We start from the raw sequence: 19786 nt of genomic DNA, 5'->3' as shown, positions 1-19786 counted from the left end.
GTTCGACCAGCAGCAAAGGAATGATCGGCAGGCTGCTCAAGCACCACTCAACCAGCCTCTTGGCTCTCAGGTCAAATGAAGGTATTTTAATAACCACACTTATTACTCAGTGTGACTGTGTGGATTTTGTGAGTCGGACAAAGGCACAGCTCTCAAAAAGCAGGAAAATTTAAATAATAAGCCTTAATAAGTGAGTGACTGAACATTTGTTAGGCAGTGGTATTAAACAATGCAAAGACGCAAAAATAATTGCTTAATTATTTGAACTGAAGCATTTAAAGGTCCATTTTAATTTGTTTGTGTCTTGTTTATGTGTTAATTAACTTCTATACACATGTTACAGCATCAAAACATTTTTTTCAGTCTTACCACCCTGTTTGATTTTTAACTGTGTTGCTCAAAGAGAGGTTGTTAGGTAGAGCTGGATCAGGTGACCCTGAACCCTCTCTTAGTTACGCTGCAATAGACACTGACCACTTCGTCTTCACTCATCTGTTTTCACTCTTCATGAGTTTATACACCACTGTTTAATCATTACCTAATTCATTTTAAATTCTGGCTCTCTTTCACAGTGTGTCTTTTGTTGTTTCCTTCCCCTCACCCCAGCTGGTTGCAGATGGCTGCTCCTTCTTAAGCATTGTTCTGTAAGAGATTTCTTCCTGTTAAAAGGGAGTTTTGCCTTCTCACTGTTGCCAAGTGCTTGCTCATAAACTGGGTCATCTGATTGTTGGGGTTTCCTCTTTACACAACAATTTAGGGGTTGAGGCAACATTTGTTGTGTTTAGCACTATATAAATACAACTTATTTCAGTATTATAATACATAAATACTTGGTATAGCTTTTCCTGTTTTTTATAATATGAATAAAATCTGATAGACAGTGCTGCAATATTTCCCAATATGGAACATTTTACCTTTAACACCTGTTGATTTGTGCTCTGAATCAGGGAAGTTTGATTCAGATATAGATGTTGCATATAGGATAAATGATAATTCTGCTAATGCTACATGCTCAGATTAAACTCAGTGATTGTCTGATTGGGTGTGGGAATATTTGAGGCACAGAGATGTCTAAGGGTCTGGTCTTAATTTTCTAGTTGATCAGTTTAATATTAATTTAAAAAAGTTACTGAATATCATTCAGTTCCCTTTTACTGACTTTTGCTGTTTTGAGTTCAGGCAGAAAACTCACAGCTCTTTTGCAGGCCGTGCAACATAAACATGCAAGATCTGTAGATATAAAGAGAGAGCTGACTGTATGTTCATCCTAACAGTAGTTCCTCTGTTCACATGGAGAGAGAAGAGAAGGATGGGACTTCACATAATTGTCCATTAGATAGATGAGAGAGACCTTAGACCAAAAGAAAGACTCAGACGTCTCCATTCTTATACCCTTATCTCTCACCCTCCCCCCCCCCCAACACACACACACACACAGCGAGAGAGAGGTACAGTTTCAGTATAATTACTGTGTGTTATCAGGCTCAGAGAACACACTCGCTGCACTACATACATTAATATACTGAGCCGTGTGTGTGAGACACATTCCTTTCCACCAAAGAGTAAAATGAAACGAAGGGATTAGCACAGCGCTCGCTTTTTTGCGCTATGGACCGGTTTATGTCCTATAATATTTTCACGGACCGGCCTTTAAGCTGTCGCGGATAAATACAACAAAATAAAACCAGTACTGGTACCAAAAAGAGGAAGATTTATTCATAACCAGTGTTGGTCAAGTTACTTGAAAAAAGTTATCAGTAACTAATTACTGATTACTTCCCCCCAAAAGTAATCCCGTTACTTTACTGATTACTTATTTTCAAAAGTAATTAATTACTTAGTTACTTAGTTACTTTTTAAAAACATAATTTACAACCTGAATAGGTGATAAAGAAATAGATCTTTCAGCCCAATTCTACTTTTTCAGCATAATCCATCATATAAAATGTAATCAAATGAAAAAGTCTCTTTTTAAAACTTGTTTTATTAGTTTTAGTCTTTTAACTTTATGCATCAAGCAAAAAATAAATTATATGCACCATTCTCTGACTGAAGAAATTTGTTTAATATTTAAACCTATTTTCTGCACATTCCAGCACATAAAATAAAATAGTTTTTTGTGTTTACACTCAGTCTTTCAAATAAATGCAAGTGAAACAGCAGAAAATATCAAAGACTCAGCGGTCCTGTTGCTCTATTTTCACCTGTATAGCAGGCAGAGGTTTGCCCTGGTGCAGATGTGCCGCAGCAGTCAGTGGAAGAATCTGCGAGTTTCTCTGTAAATTTCACATTACGTCGTTGCACACTAGGTGCTTGCTTGGAAGTTAACCTCTTAAGCCCCAAGCCTAACTGATCTCCTGCCTTTTGCCCCCGTATCAGGGGGCGTTGGGGCTTAAGAGGTTAAGGATTTTTTCGCTGTAAAAAGAAGTTTTCTTCCCACGCAGTGAACAGCGGACGCTAATGTTTTTGTCACTTTTTACGGAATCAAACTCAAAGTAAGGTCAGTACTTCCACGCTTTAAACGCTGCATGCTCATACTCTCTCCCATACTCGATATATTATTCTTTGTTGATCTGCACACAGCTGTTGCCACGAACGTCGCACTCGCTTACGTCATTGTCACTCTTGCAAAAAAAATCACAGTTTTAGTAATGCAGTAACGTGGCGTGCTTACGGGAAAGTAACAGTAATCTAATTACCTTTTTTGCAATAGTAATCCCTTACATTACTTGTTACTTGAAAAAGTAGTCGAATTACAGTGTTACTGCCCATCTCTGTTCATAACACATTCAAAGACCCAGGGAAACCGAGTTAACCCTTCAAACCCTGACCTAATTTACCCTTTAAACCAGGGGAAGACAACTCCAGGCCTTAAGAGCAGATGTCCTGCAGGTTTTAGATGTGTCCTTGACAAGGTTATTATCGTTAACGAAAACTAACGAAATAACGAAAACTAGAAGTGAAAAAACATTTTCGTTAACGGAAATAAAAATAAAAACAAAAAAAGGAAAACTAACTAAAACTGGAATGAGTGTTCACAAAACTAACTAAAATTAACTGAATTTATAGAAAAATTTGTTTAGTTTTCATTGATGTGTGCGTGTCATACAATAGTCAAGGGTGAAAATGAAGTTTAGTTTCCAGATTTTTTTCTTGCTGTGTCTCATTATGCCAGCAGGTGGCAAGTACGTTAGTCGAGTCGTCTGTGTTGCTGCTCCATCCACGCGCAGAATCATGTCAGGAAAAGTCGTAAGAAAGCGCCAGAGTCCAATTTGGGATTACTTTGAATATGACTGTGTTTTGGATAAAGCAAGTGTCTTGTAGTGGAAACAGACAAATTATGAGTGACATTTCTAAAGGGAAAAAAATCCCACAAACCTTAAAGTGCATTTGAAAAGCTCACACAAGAAGGCTAACCTAGCTTACCTTGAGAAGGTAAGGGAGCACACTCAACCCTCATCCCCAGAAAACAGAAGCTAACCCCAGGCAAGGCAGCGTGATGCATCCCGAGACAACAGGACTGGGATATCTACACAACTGTGTGAGTCAATTACCTTCAAAAAGTTTATCAATTCACTTGAACCAAAATTACGAACACCCGGTGCTGCAAGAGTTAATAGTCTCATTGGGGCCAAGATATACATCTTATAGTTGCCTGGTATCAATGGTTGTTCATCTGCCTTTATTTATTTATTTAAAGAACCCATAGGTGGGAATGTGAGTTGTCTGTCTCTGCGTGTTAGCCCTGCGACAGACAGGCGACCTGTCCAGGGTGCAGGGTATGGTAGCTAGAATAGCAACATACCCAAGGATAAGCAGAAGAGAATGACTGATATGATGAAACTGGGATTTTGTTACACTTAATTATTGCAAACACAACTAAAACTATAACTGAAACTAATCAAAACTAAACTGAAACTAAGGATTTTCAAAAAAATAAAAACTAAACTAAACTAGCAAACAATTGGTAAAAACTAATTAAAACTGATATAAAATTGAAAATCTGAAGTCAAAACTAAATAAAAATAAAAACTAATGAAAATTGCAAAACTATTAAAACCCTGGTCCTTGATCTAACACAGCTGATTCAAATGGCTAAATTACCTCCGCAACATGTCTTGAAGTTCTCCAGAGGCCTGGTAATGAACTAATCACTTGATTCAGGTGTATTGACCCAGGGTGAGATCTAAAACCAGCAGGACACCGGCCCTCGAGGCCTGGAGTTGCCCACCCTTGCTAAAAATGCTAACCGTCACCGGTGACGGGTTAGGGTTTAAAGGGTTAACAATAAAAACGATAAAAAAATAACAATAAAAACAGATAAACAAACACCCGAGCCTCAACTCTCCCAGCCCGGTACCAAACGACTTGGGTTGAGGACCGCTGGATTAGTGTGTCTATATGTGTATTATTCCTTTTTTGTAGGAAAATTAAGCCATTTTAATATCGCATGGACTTAAAAACATATTTTAACAAATGTTCCCATAAGATACATCAATAGCACGAAGACAGAGGGTGTAGTTTAACTTGGGGTTAAAGTTAGGTTAAAGGTATATTTATATTAAACATAGATTCAAAATTAGGTTTACATAAGACAAATGATTATAGCACACAAAGGAATTTAAGAAAAACTAAAATAATACACAGTATTTATAAAAGATAAAACGTGTGGTCAGTAAAATGGCACGGTATATTTATAAAGTAAGAATTAACATAATCAAATACACGAAACTAAAAAAAACAAAGTGAAATGTGACTCACAGTGACTGCAGGTTGTGCAGGTTGTTGAAGGCTTCAGCAGGAACAGATCTCAACTGGTTGTTTTGAAGCATCCTGTAAAAACACAATCAAAACTTTAACAAAAAGTGTTAAATGCAACAAAACAACACAAAGATGGTTTACAAGGACCACATTTTGGGAAATACTAGAGTCGCATGTATATCTACAGGATAATCAGAAGCCAGTAATCTTAGCATAAAGTCTGGAAATTAAGGAAATAGATTAAAAGTGGTGAATGACTATTTTTACACTTTCTGTTGTGATTTTTAAAAAATATTTTTGTTTATAATATTGGTTTGTTAAAGGATATGTCCTCCTTTTCTTCAAGACATGTTTGTATATTAAGTAATAAATCAGACTTCATAGATAAACATACCTGGGTGTCATCTGCATAGCAAACAAACATGTATTCTGTGTTATCTAAAATATTGTCTATGCCTTTCAAAACTGCAGCTTTCACTGCCAATGCTCCTGGTTGCAGAGTGACTAAAAATAGACCGCTTACTCTGTTTTGGCCTGTATATGCTTGCATATTTTTTTATGTTGATAGTCTTGACATGTTGTGTTGGCTTCAATACAAGACTCAAATATATTTTGAGGCTCCCTACAGACTTTGGGGACAAAAAAAATTAGCTCAAAATGGCTCTTTAGATTGTAGAAGTTACTGGCCCATGAAAATATAATAGGCCCTAGTGCACAACCCTGTGGAACTCCATTTATTGCAGAATTTGTTTTGTAAATCTTTTAGAAGTTTCTGTGTTACCTGGAAACTTATTTTCTTGCTTTCTTTCTGTGTTGGTCAATCCCAATTATTTTATGAAGTCTTACAATAAAACAAAAAATGTGAAACGTCCATTCATAAAACACAGCCAGCTGTGGCTCAGGAGGAAGAGCGGGACGTCTCTCAATCAGAAGGTGAGATGTTTAATCTCTAGTTACTTCAGCCAGCATGTCAAAGTCTTTTTGGACAAGCTATCGACCCCTGAGTTGTCCCCGATTAATCCGTGTGAGTGGGTGTGTCAAGGTGCATAGGCATAAAAAAACAATTGCATGAATGTGTATGACATTGGGTGAATGAGGCTTGTAATTAAAAAGCCCTTTGTGTGCTCAGTTCAAGTAGAAAAATGCTTTACCAAATACCAAGTTTCAAGAATAATAATGTGCATGATTGTAGCTTTTAGAAATATTAAAAAGACAGTACTATAAAGTGCTGCAAAAACAGGAGTTCAACAGTCCCAATGTTTACAGATCAATAAAATAGAAAATTAACTGACCCAGAAATGAACAGAGAGAAGAATAGAAGACAACAGAATAATGTGTTGGTATGAGCGAATGTGTAAAATGTAAACAGGGAACAGAAGTGTTGTTCCAAACTGCAGAAACTGTGCACTAAACCGAGACACACATGAAATCTTCAAAGTGTCTCTGTGAATGATTAGCACCAGTAAACATACCACACAATATTCCAGTGTTTGTGTGTGTGTGTGTGTGTGTGTGTCCGGGGGGTAGGAGGTGGGTGAGGGTTGTGGAGAGGGTGGGGTTGAGTTGCTATCTTTCTGAGGACCTTTATCAGGTTTAAACAATCGTAATCTGTTAGATCGCACCTTTATCACTGATGCTTTATGCACCCCGATGTAAACCGTATACAGCTCTTATCTTACTCCAGTCCCATTTATCTTTGAACATGTGTGAAGTCTCCAGTGCAGTTTCATTGCTTGCACAATGACAATAAAGCTCTCTGATGCATCTTGGCCAATCTTTACAAATTCAAAGGACGTTTAAAGGTCAAGATCAAGTTTGAAGGAACAGATCTTAATACATTTAGAGAATAGCCCAGTAAAAATAGCCCAGCAGAGACAGTATAATGGGATTAAACAGTCTAGGTTAAACACCAAAAACCAATAAATGTTTTTTTTTTAGTGTTTAACCAGGATGTTCTTTTAGGAACATATTCACATAACAATCATAAAATGTGTATGTTTGCTGAGGCATCATGCCAGTGAGGAAATATGTGTGAACTTACAGCACTTTGAGGTTGTAGAGGCCGGTGAATGCTCCTCTGGGGATGAAGGTCAGATCATTTCCCGCCAAACGCCTGAGACACAGAGAGAGAGATTATAAGCATTACTGACTTCAGATCATTTTTGGCCAAATTAGCATAAAAATGAACTAAATGATGGATGTGTTTACAAATGAAAAATATTTTTTAATGTTTCTATGAGGAGTCCAAAGTGAATGTTTTTTGTGGACAGCCATGAATATCTTTTACACAGGGTGACCCCAAAGCACCATGTCAGCCTATAAACATCCTCCAAATATGAAAATGAAACATGTATGAGAAAAGGAGTCCTCTTCATTGTTCCAAGTAAACTTCAGATGAAGTGCCACCATCACCTTTCAGCGTGTCCACCCCCATCAGAGATGATTACAGCGCCAACCAATCAAAGCTGCTGCATTCATGCTAACAAAGTGTCTCAAAAAGAGGGCTTTTACTATTCTTTTACACTTTGGCAGTGGGCCCTTAGTGCTTTTGGTGCTTGCTGTTGTAGGTGGAGGTATTTACAAAGGAGTATTAGACATTAAGAACATTGTTTTAAGATAAATTATTATTGTTCATGTTGAGAATAAAGTGGGAATATGGAAGTTAAAATTGTTTCAAGTCAAACAGCTGCCACGGCTGCTATACTCTCTACAAAATACCATTTAAACTTTAATCTTAAAATTTTTGATTTATTCTAGGGTGGGGTGGCTGTAGCTCAGGTGGTAGAGCAGGTCATCTACTGATCGGAAGGTTGGTGGTTCGATCCCTGGCTTCCCCAGTCTGCATGCCAAGTATCCTTGGGCAAGATACTAACCCCAAATTGCTCTCCGATGCATCCATCGGAGTATGAATGTGTGTGAATGTTACTTAGAAAGCACTTAGAGAAATGTGCTTGTGCGAATGGGTGTGAATGGGTGAATGTACAAGTTGTGTACAGCGCTTTGAGTGCTCAGAAAGAGTAGAAAAGCGCTATATAAGAACCAGTCCATTTTACCATTTTTTTTTATTTTTATTTTTTATTTTTTTACCATTCTCAAAATGAATAATAATAATGAAAAAAAATCCTTTTCATTCCTAATGTAGCACTCATACTCCGCTGTGGGTATTTCCCCAATAATGAGCCTGTTGTTTGTTGTTTTACTTCTTCAGACGGGACGTCAGAACGCAGTCCAGGTGAGGATGTTAACAGCAAATCCTTGAGCTTGCAGGGTTTACTGCAACCGACATTTATCTTAATATTTTGAAACATTTCCGAGTTTAATGCAAAATTTGACATCTTATATGCTGAATATGACAGCATCTCATCTCATCTTTAGAAGATGCCATTCCTAAGCAATTAAAATTTAGAGCTGCTTGGATACAGTCTGCAAGATGAACTGATGAATTTGTTTCCAAAAACTCACAAGTTTAGCTTTAAGACTCGCACTGAGCATCATCTTTTAGACAAGTTAACAGTCAGACATCAGGTGTGTTTGGGGATCCGTGTTTCCAGCACACACGGTGCTTTCATTTCAAACCAGCAGCAAAACACTGATCCACAGTGGGTCCTGTAGGTGTATGTTTTTCAGGGGCCACACAAAGTTCAGCCAGTCTGCGTACACCCAGCATGCATCTGTGCGGTGTCCTATCGCCGCAGTGACGTTTCTCACGCTGCGGTGACAAATATCACACACACACACAGACACATACAGCTGGCAGCAGAGCATAACAGCAGTCAGAGTCATGTTCAGGTCCCTGTGAGGTCAGCCTCGCTGTCTCTCGGCTCCCCAGCTTTAAGGAAATGTTCGTACAGGACGTGGCGGCTGCTAGGTGAGGAGAGATGGGATTACATATCATCTCCTCACAGATACATGAGCTCAACGCCCGCTCAGACACCCTCACTTTCATCCATCTCAGTCCATCGCCCACTAACAAGAGTTTGTAAGATATCTGATCATGCGTGGAGACTTGAAGGATGATAAAGAAGAAAACATATACAAGGTGTGGAGAGGAGATTCTGAGAACAGGTTCTTAAAAGCTACAAGCCTGATTTAAGTTAGCCTGATTGTTGGTTCAAGGTCATCTTTTCGTGCACCTCTGGACCATTTTTAGAGAGGCTTCTACTTTTAGAGCAGCTATTAGAGGTGTCATCGTGTCACCTTGCACTTGTACCTCTGTGATATATGCTGAATCTTCTCCATTGTTTCGAAATGGCAAGACTTCTTCTGAGTCTACACTGACTTCAAGTAAGTAGAGGTTGTGTAAAGGCCCTCTGAAATGATGAAAACATGGCCATGTGTTTGTGTGACTCACAGCTCCTCCAGGAAGTGCAGGTTGGACAGAGCTCCGCTGGATAACACAGTCAGATTATTCATACTGAGATCACTGCAGAGACACAGAGAGAGAGAGAGAGAGACTGTTAGTGTCGTTAGCTTTAGTCAGTCACATCTGACCTTTTGGCTCAGACGTGACTGACACACCTGGATTTGTAAGTACAGAAACAAAACAGAGCATAAACTAATAAAAAGTCATCCAATACATATTAATGAATCAGTGTTGACTGTAAAAATAATGACACACGTTGAAAATAAACAGAATTTAGACTTATGAATTATTAAAGAACCACAGAGACCTGTTTATGTTCAGACACAGGAACCATTCAACACCCTTCGCATGTAAAAACATTTAGTCTGACAACCTCTGGGAGCCCTGTTACGCATACATTTCCACATTTGTGAAGACCCCTCATGCTGAACCCAAACTAATGTCCCCCTGTTAATGTAGGGGAGCCAATCAGAAGAATGATGGCTTTAATAGGAAGCACTAAAACAAATCGCTTCAGACAGAAGATCTGAACTGAAGGGCTGCACAAAGGCCCAGTATAAGATTAAAAAGGATTATTTTGCAATTTGAATCACACAAATCCAGTCTAGCAGAGTTCAGGGTAAAACATGGAGGTGGACATGAGTGTAGCAGTGTTGCACAGAGTTAGACATACAAGCACATAAACACACCCATGCAGGACTTCCCGCCTCTTTAAAGGCCGGTGAAAGGAATGAGTCAACACACACCTGAGTGAGAAACAAGACAGGAGTAGAAATTACTGGAAACACTGAGGGCAGGAGAGCAGGAGGAAAGAAAGGAGCAGGTTTCCCTCCTCCACACTTGCTCACAGTGACCTCAGCCAAACTCAAACACTTTTATCTTCCCTGTTCCTTCACGTTATCTTAGCTCAAGAACTTTGAATCACTAGTGACAGCTCTGATTTGTACAAAGATCTGTGTTGTTTCCCACTAAAAAAAGACTCACAGAAATCTACAGTAATGGTCTCTGTATTATGATCTTCATATTTATGCGCTACAGTTAAATAAACACTCTCAGACAAAGCTTTAGTCCAACCGCTTGCTAGCTGCTTTAACTCGTGTTTGCTAAAGCTATTTTGTTAAGTTAATATCAATAACTTTTAATCTCTTGATGCGTGATGAATAAATCAGGTAAAGAAATCCAAGGAGGTTGATTCAGTTCACCTGAACACAAATTTCAGTGGGAGAAACACTTCATCCCTCATCCAAGCAACTTTCAGCCTGAGCCTGGAGAAGTGACTTCAGACTTTAATGAAGATGTAGTTTTAGACTTTAATTAAATTTAAATTGGCGAGTCAAAATATTTCACCCTCACACAGATGTTATGAAGTCTTAATTAAAGTTTTTGTCCAAACACCAATACCATAAAACAAGCCTCCAGTAAAAGTATTTTCTTTGAGTGAAATGGACCTGAAAATAAAATAAATGAATAAACAAACAAACACAAAGGCTGATAAAAAAAAACATTTGGGGCATTCTGAAAGAGAAAAAAAAAGCTACCGCATAAAGTGGAAAATCACCCATTAAGACACAAAATAATTGTAAACAGATGAAAACTGAACACAGAAAAATAAATTACAATTAAATTAAAGATTTTTGACAAAGAGAAGCAAATGACTACAAGAGAAACAATCTGATTATAAGGACACAACGCATTCACAGAATTACCGAAAAGAAACAAACAAACAACCAAAAGAAAAACCCCCACACACTACATCACTATCATAACCCACGCATAGACACCTGTGCGTCCACACACCTCAACACTATGTCAGGAATGTGATCTCATCTGTTTACTAGCAAGGCTGCAGAAACAGAAAAAAAATCATCAGTATGTTGGTTAATTTTTTATTTATTTATTTTTTTGCTCGACAATTCACGTTTGGGGCGCTGTCGTGAATATTTTTGGAACTTTTACGGCTCCAGGGCTCAAAAGCAAAGTCAAAACAAGCCGACATCGGTGCTTGTGATTGGCTGCAGGGACAGGGACACCGTTTGTTGTATGTTGTGTTTGTGTGCAGCCATGACGTTCTTCCTCCTTTCTTTTCTTCTCTTATCTGAACCGTCTATTTTCTGCTCTCTGATAACTATCGGCAGGTAGCGTCTTTCCAGGAGGGCTCGGGTCTGAAAGGAAGCCGAGACAGACTGTCTCTGTCTTTAACACACACACACACACACACACACACAGAGAGAGAGAGGGTGTGTCTGCAGGTTGAATACACCGGTTGTTAAGGAACTTTCTCAACACTCCATAAAACCTGTTAATGTGTGTCCACAGGTAGTCTGGTCGCACAGACAGACACACACAGAGCGCCTCTGTTTAGCCTTATTTTAGCAGAATGCTCCTTTACTCTTGAGCAGACTAACGGCGTTATGGCTGATTGGCTTTTACTGCCGCTCACAAAAACCCCAGCACATTTCATTCACTCATTCATTCATAAAGATAAATATGTAGCCGTGTAGGCTGCGTGTGAGCGTGCTTCGACACACCGGGCTGTTCATTAGTCAGGCGGAGGCCTCTGCATGCGCTCACATACGGAACATTAACATAAACAGAAATCACTGTATGTGTTTCTTTATGATTGCAAATGTGATTTAACTTAAAGCTGCTTATTTCCAGCTTTAAATGTTTTTAATACTTGGGCTCTATTAGAGCAGCTTTGTATGATTCATATTTCAAAATAATCCTTTTTCATCTTATAATGAGCCTGATTTTAGCCCCTCAGCTCATCCACTGTCTGAAAGAAGCAGTTATACTGCCATTTGTTCACTTGTTAGAACAACTTCTTCTGATTGGCTCCTTCTCACAAACAAGAGGTTGGAACAGCAGCTGGGTGTGGCTTTTGTGCTTCGATAGCTAGAGGTGTGTGTAGAGCTAGAGGTGGGTGTGCAAGTGACTCACTTTTGGAGCCTCAAGTGGACATTAGAGGAACTGCGAGTTTTGGGATTTCCACATTTGGCTGTATTTTTTGGTCTCGGAGGTTCCTGATGATTAGAGTATTCAGAAGCCTTTTGGTTCACAGGGTTACATTTAAAGAGATGCTTAATAGGAACATCTAAGGCAACAAACAAGTTAAAGCAGATTGGAATCTGAAGATATGAATGAGTTAACAAGGTTTTTGCTTAATACAAAAGTTCAACTTTAAGAATAGTACATTTTCAGAACAGTTTTTTACTTTCATGAATCTCCATATTATCAAACAGTAAGGTCTCTCCTCTGTAACATTAGCTGCTGGATCACCATTAGCTCTTGGCACAGACATGGAGCACCATATGCTGTCGTATTATGTTATCACATCAGCACCATCTTAAGGATCTCTGGAGGGTCACTACATGTTTAGCGCAACATGACACTGACCGTCAGTGGAGATCAAGTCTGGAGCATGAAAAAGAAAAAGCTGTTAATGAAAATTACTTGATAAGTTTATTAGTTTGGTAACTTTTGGTTTGTTTTTTGTTGTTTAAAGAAAATTGCAACAAAACACAAAACCATCAGTTCATAACAATCATTGTCACCTTTACATGTCTTTCCTCGAACACCTGCTCGCCTTGACTCGGTTTTTAGGGTTTTCCATTACGTGGTAGTACCTGGTACCAGGTACTTTTTTTGGGCAGGCTTCCAAGCAAGCTGAGTCAAGCCAAAACTGTGACATCAACACAACGCATGACAAAAATCTGCCAGGGAGTAACATCACTAGATGAGTCATGAGAGCTACACGCAAACCAACAGTCTAATGTCGAGAAACAGACGCTTACCACCGGTTTAGCAGTCAGTGTACAATCGCCATGATCTCCTCAATTGTTGTGTTTGTGTTTATGTTGCACAAAAATGATCTAACGGGACTTTTGCGTTGCTATAGCACCAGCTCATACAGCTTATACATTGAGTTGGTACTCAGTTGTGATGGCAAACTCGAACTAAACCGAGTACAGTCTTGTAGACGCTCGTGGAAAAGAGGAATTACTGCTGTGTTGTTGCTGTGCGTGCCGTCACTGATGTTGTCGTTGTTGTTGTGACTGTACTGTACATGAATAAATCTGCATGTGTGTAAGATTCCTATTGAAAGTGAAGAAGGTTTGCAGATGAAGAGATAGTTGCACAATGATATAGTTTTAGTCTTGCTTGTTTGTTCCAGAGGGTGTGCTGACACTGCACCTCAGCCTACAGACTCACACAGCAAACATTATGTTTTCTTTTTAATTGACTCTTTCCTCTCCACACTGAGAGAAAACCCATGGAACAGCACCCACCGCCTCACCAGTTCAATCATTTCTACCATTTATTATTGTAGTTATCTAATACGCCATCATAGAAAAATGTTCCACTCAGAGTAACAGCAAGAAAAGCAGCATATTTACAGGTGGAATCATTTATTTAGAAAGCACTGATGACCGAGGTCCAGAGGCTGTTTTCACTGCCACACAGATTCGAAATCGAAAGAAAGTTGACTGAAAGCAGCAGACAGACAGCAGTGTGTTGTATGTTTTGATTTCCTTCACAGAATACACACCCAACCACACACACACACACACACACGACTTTGCAATGAAGATGAGAAGATGATGACAATGGGAGTAGGTATTGTTGTGCTTTAACAATAAGTAAACATCTAGCACTGATTAGCATGCTGACAGTATAAACATACACAGGAACTACAAACTGTGTTTGTTGTCTGACTGAAGGCCAGAGCTTTTATTTTGAAATTGCCAAGTTTCCTGTGCACTCTGAGTCAACGTTTCTGTCAAATACCGGAAACAAAGTTATTATGGAATTTATAACAAAAACAACAATGATATTATTATTATCATTGTTGTTTTATACTACTACTACTACTACTACTAATAATAATAATAATAATAATAATATTAATAATAATAATAACATTTAAAATAGTTAAAAAAGGTGAAATATTTTACAAATAAATTCAAAATCAAGTATATCTAGAAATTAGACTTAAGAAATTAAATACTGTTTTTTATATCTGTATATATTTTATATGTTTTATTGCAAAATATATACAAAATTATGTTTATTTCATGGATAATAGAAAGAAAATAAACACATTTAAAGAGATTTATGAAAAGTTTGAATGTTTTTGCTGCAAAAAAAATAAGATTTATGTTCTGATTGAAGATATTTTGCATATCCAATGTAAAATCATGCCAATCTGCCTTTAAATCTGCCTTTAAACCTGAAATGTACAAGTTAGAACTTGTACATTTCTATAACAATAAGTTCCTAAAAAAATAATATATATATTTTATTTTTTTAAAAGCACATCTTATTTTTCTAAATAGGAATTTTCTAAATGTTTGAGATGAAAGTATTTTTAATATAAACAAAACATGTTTTACTGTTTTTTTTCTTTTTGTTTAAATATTTTTTTAAATTTGTATTTCATTGCTGTCTTGGAGAGCACTTTAGCACTTTGGTGTTTGCTCTGCTCTATAAATAGAGTTGAATTGGATTTGATTGGATTGATTAATAAAAATTTAGTAACTGCAGGGTTTTTGGGGCACTAAAGTGCATAAAGTCAAGAATTTAAGGAAAATGTTGAATTACACTGAAATATTTTGAAGATAAATTGTAATACTTTATGAACTTCCCAGAAACTCTTTCAGGATCTTTGACTTTTTCTGGACCTTAAAGTACAGCAAACTGTTGATACTGTAAATTTAAAGTACTGGATCAAAACTTTTCCAAAAGATCTTTAAGGCAGACGCTTGAATATTTTCTGAGTTGTTTTTTTTCTGGAGGAGAAAGAGAGGCACATATGAAGAACAAGGCGAACAGAAGGATGAAAGAAAAGACGAATACATTATCCATGTTGTGTGTTTTTCCCTCTCGATGTTGTGGTGGACGAAGCTTTGTGTGTGTGTTGTCTATTTTCCGTCTCCTCAGGCTCAAACTGATGGATATCAGACGATTATTCAAATGTCGGCGGGCTGCAGAAAGACAAACTCTGGAGAAAGAAAAGAAAAGGGAACTGTGTAGTTTGGAGGCGTAGTGTGACAGCGAGGCCTCTCCCAGTTTTTGTCTTTTTTTGCTCTTTCTTTCTGCCTTTCTTTCAGTCTTTCGGGGGTGGGTCAGCGGGGGGCCCCCCGAGGCGAGAGAACATCAGGAGGTTTATTCCCCGGTCGGTCCAATCAGTCTGTGTCGTCTTCTCCAAAAGGAAAAGATACCTCAAGATAAACAGCAGCTCTGTCAGATCTGTGTTTGTGTGTCCACGAAGGTAACCTGAGGCGCAGATGATCGCCTAAAACGAGCTGCTCAGTCAGTGAAATAAGAACAAATGTTTATGAATCAAGACATCAAGAGTTTATCTGTCTAAGACATTAGTTCTAGTCCACTGTGTAGCAAAATTGCTCAGAGCTTTAGAAACAGTACAAAAGTCTGAAGGTGTGACGATCCGTGTTTTTAACGTAGTAGCAGAGATAAGAGAGAGCAACAACGTGAAGCTGCAGCAATGAGGAAAGCTGCAATCACAGCTTCAAGAATGTGTTTGCTTCTTCTTACCAAAGATGCAAACAGCAGTCAGGACCAGGCTGTACCTGTAATCAAATCTCTCACCACAGGATAAAAACAGGATGTTTTCCAAATCATTTGAAGCTATAAGTATTTAAAAAATAGTAAATGTTCGTAATAACAAAGATTCAGACAAGTTTCTGTGCAAAGAGACAAAGCTGCAAGTTAAATGTTGGTGGTCCTTGGGTCCTTGGGTCCTCGGGCAGCGCTGCATTAAAAACAGACCTGATTCTGTGGTGGGAACTCCTGCATGGGCTCAGGAACACTTCTGAAAACCATCATCATCATCGAACACAGTTCATCTCTGCATCCCAAATTAAACATGAAAAGGTACTACAAGCCTCATTTGTCCAACACTTTACTCCATCCCTTAAGCTTAAGGGATGGAGTTGCTTAAGGACAATTCAACATGTGGACTGAATGTGCCAAATATCAAGCAACCAACCTTCCAGTTACGACATAATCCAATCTACCTCCTGAGCCACAGCCTCCTACAAGTTTAAAATAGGATACAGAAATGTCACCAACCGTCTTTCCTGGGAAAAAACTGATTTAAGATGGCAAAGTGGAAAACTGTCCTGTAGTCTGGCCAAAAAACCGGAGATTCTTTTAGGACATCTAAGAAAAGCGCAACAATCACACCACAGTTCAAATCCAGCATTCATGTTGGTAATACCATTAATGCTGAATGGTCTACAGTTTCTTGGACCAACACATGCTGTCATCCATTTTATTTTTTTATTTTTTTATTATTTCAGCAACATAATCCCATCAGACAGTTTAACACAAGCCAAAGGGAGTCTGTGAAGGCACCATTAATAGTGAAAGATGTGCAAAGTTTGGTGGAACATAAACCACTAAATAAACCTTTGTCTTCTCCGAAAAGCAAGACTGTAAAAATATATTCTACTTGTTTTAGACAACTGGTAAAGAACCAGCTGCCTGCAGTCCAGACATGTCACCCACTGAAAACATTTAGAGGATTAAAGAGCTGAAAAATCTGACCAACAGGTCCTGAGCTGTCAAGCAGTTAACACTAAGTTTCGAACACTAAGTTTTCAGGACTACAGGAATCAAAATGAGCTCATCTTTTCAATATACAGTGTAATCTTATCCTTTCATTACCATTTTTTTAGTGTCCAAAGCGAGATAAAGGAACCACATTCATTGTGCCTACATTTAGCAATTTAACGCAGCCTTTTAAAACAGCTTCAGTAATATCAGTGTAGCTTACTTGCTGGGATGTTTTGACCTCAGATTTTAAGATCTAGGAGTAGAAATGTCCAAGCGCTGATGGAGCCCAACATTTTTATTGTGGCCTCACAGTTGTGGAGTTTAAATCAGTAATCTCTGATAGCTTAAGGCTATTTCAGTATCACTTTCTATTGTCTGCCTGACCTCTCCCATACCCCCACAGGAAGACAGGTAGTCCATTTACCCGTCTGTCACGTCCTCTCTTAACTACCTGTGTGAGTGTGCAGTGGACCGTGGCGTCCACAAGCACCATCCGATGACAGCTGAGCTCAAACCAATGGAGCTCCCTCACACTAAGACTCCACTAGTGCAGACGTGCAAACACTCAGGACTGTAAACGGGCTACCTACCTTCCTGTGATGTCACGTGAAAGGTCAGGAAGTTCACTCTTGCTAAACATCTGCATTACCTGGAAATTCATTTAATTTTAGAGCTGTTAGTGTAGGAAAGTGCAGACATGATTTATATGCTCAGGGCTCGGGATGTCCAATATGGCTGCCAGAAGGGGCGTGGCTACAGAATCCTTCATATATACATCAGTCCATTCATCACACTGAGGCTAAATGCATTCCTGTGTTGCTGCTGTCAGTCACACGTAGAATAGAGACTTCCAGCCCCATTCAGACTTCAGGCAGCTCTGCTTAGGCATGCAGCAAGTGTATGCACACACACACACACACACACACACACACACACACACACACACACACACACACACACACACACACACACACACACACACACACAAAGGCATTGACAGATGGCAGTATTCAGACTGACGGCGGTCAAACAGACAGACAGACTGAAGGAGATTGTAAAGCGACTCTGAGATCAGTTGCTTTCCTCAGAAGGTCCCTTAAAGTTCTCACAACAAACCAGGAGGCACAAAATCACAACAGGACATTCGAGCTGATTGGAGGGCATATTGTAATTGATTGTTTCTGATTTCAAAAAAGTGACATAACAAGTCCTGATCATAGACAACAACAAACTCATCAACTGTTTGTCTTCTGGTTCGAATCAAAACTTTTGCTTTCAGGATTTGTTGCATGAAATTGATAACAGAAAGCTGAGTATAGTTGTTTCTCTTTGATGGTGTTCTACAGCTTCTTGTATACTATAAGCACGTGCTCAGGAGGACTGAATTTAAGACAAACCCAACTTATGAGAGGCTATTCATGTCTAAGCGCTTCAATTCACCTAGAGGACACTTATGAGAGAGCAGCCTCCCCAAAAAGGTTTTCGTAAAAAAAAAAAAAAATGAATTTTTAAAACCTTTTCTGGAAATAAATGCAATTGGTCAACCTATTATTCTTTAATTTGTCTTAAAGTGAAGCTGATTTTGTCCTTATATTGCTAACATTCTGCTGACATATGCTAATTGGCCATTGAATTGGCCAAGTTTTTAAATTGGGGCATGTTCTCTTCATACCAGTTACTATTAATAAACTGAGCGTAGTGTTAGTTCAGGTCAAGTCAAGCCACAAACACCATCAGTCTTAAGCCTTTTACATATTCACATATTCATATTCAGTCGGTGAATCTTATACCGTGGGCATATTTAGGCTGCTTTAGACCACCTACAGTTGCGGCACATCTGCAAGCCACTTTGCAAACCACTTCCATCTGGCTCCTCCTTTTCATGCTGTTCCGAATTAATCAATGTCATTGATGTGGTCGCACTGCTGCTCTCCCCACGTCTGACTTTCAGACAGAACGTATTTTCTGTTGATCCTTGTTTGATATGTGGAAAAAAAATTTAAAGTGGGCTAATGTCCCCAATTTTCTCAGTTACAAATATCAAAAACAGAATAGAAATGGACACATTTGTTTAACGCCAGAAAAAAGGACTATATCACAAATGTATTATAGTTTGAAGGTTTCATTTGAAGATATTACATTAATGCATATTCTTTTCAAAGAACCATAGGAAGTGAGCAGTTGACTTTAAACTGTTTGGACAGGTGTGGACTATTCCTTTGTAATTTCTTCATCAATTAAGCAGATTTGATTTCCAGTACAGCATTTACATTTAGTAATAATAAAACTAATGACTCGCGTTTAGTTTTAGGTTTTTAGAGCAGGTCCCTTCTGTGGATGCAGGGTTTTGTTTTATTTTTTTGCACCAAAACAAAAATGTAAAAATTTATCTGGTTAGTCTCCAAAACAAAGAAAGACACAGGAACTCCTTGATGTTTTGTTGGATTCGATTCCTGATTGGAGCTTTAATAAAGACACAAAGACTCTTTGATTGGCAGCCGCTGTGTGAGTGGGTTTGTGTGTGTCCATCTGCCTGTCGTGGACGAACTGTAAGGAAAGTGCTTTCACTGTGAAGCACACACACACACACACACGGCTGTTCTGAATAGGGGAAGGTTTTCTTTAATGAGAGTGAAATTTAAATCCTGGACATTGTGCTGCTTTGCAGCTACAGCCAAGACGAGCAGGTTTTCCTTCCACACACACACAAAGTACAATGACGTAATGCTTTTGCAGAAGCTGAAACAAGTCTTGTATCGAGGCCGATGACCTGCTGTGAGGTGAAATGGATTTGAATTCATTTAAGTGTCTTGCTTTAACAGTAGTTTACACTCAAGTAGAAACACTAAAACTTCACAAATACTGTTGTTAAATGGCCACAGAAATCTGCAGAACTTCTTTAAGCAGCCATAAAATGTCTTCCCGGAGGACACCAGAAGCCTCAAAAAACCTGTGGAACCTCTTTCAAAAGTCCAGAATAACTTTCTAAGACTCACTGAAGCTGAAAAGAAGTCCTCAGGCATCAAACATCAAACTTTTTGTATACATTCATTTTTGGGGTGTATTCTTCAAAGACTTTCCCAG

The 19786-nt window shown here is 38.6% G+C and overlaps 1 protein-coding gene across 2 annotated transcripts in view; it reads right to left on the bottom strand.

Moving 5' to 3' along the window:
* Positions 1 to 19786, bottom strand: part of LOC146499268 (leucine-rich repeat-containing G-protein coupled receptor 5-like) — a 48580-nt gene that overhangs the window by 25521 nt on the left and 3273 nt on the right. For both annotated transcript variants that reach the window (XM_085138119.1, XM_085138120.1), the window contains exons 2-4: positions 9113 to 9184; positions 6803 to 6874; positions 4762 to 4833 (exon numbers count right to left, since the gene is read on the bottom strand). In XM_085138119.1, the coding sequence (XP_084994245.1) occupies positions 4762 to 4833; positions 6803 to 6874; positions 9113 to 9184 (216 nt within the window). The remainder of the gene's footprint in view (positions 1 to 4761; positions 4834 to 6802; positions 6875 to 9112; positions 9185 to 19786) is intronic.

This window comes from Neolamprologus multifasciatus, chromosome 17 (genome assembly GCF_963576455.1).
Source record: "Neolamprologus multifasciatus chromosome 17, fNeoMul1.2, whole genome shotgun sequence".
Classification (NCBI taxonomy): Eukaryota; Metazoa; Chordata; class Actinopteri; order Cichliformes; family Cichlidae; genus Neolamprologus; species Neolamprologus multifasciatus.
This window is presented reverse-complemented; position numbering and strand designations above follow the sequence as displayed.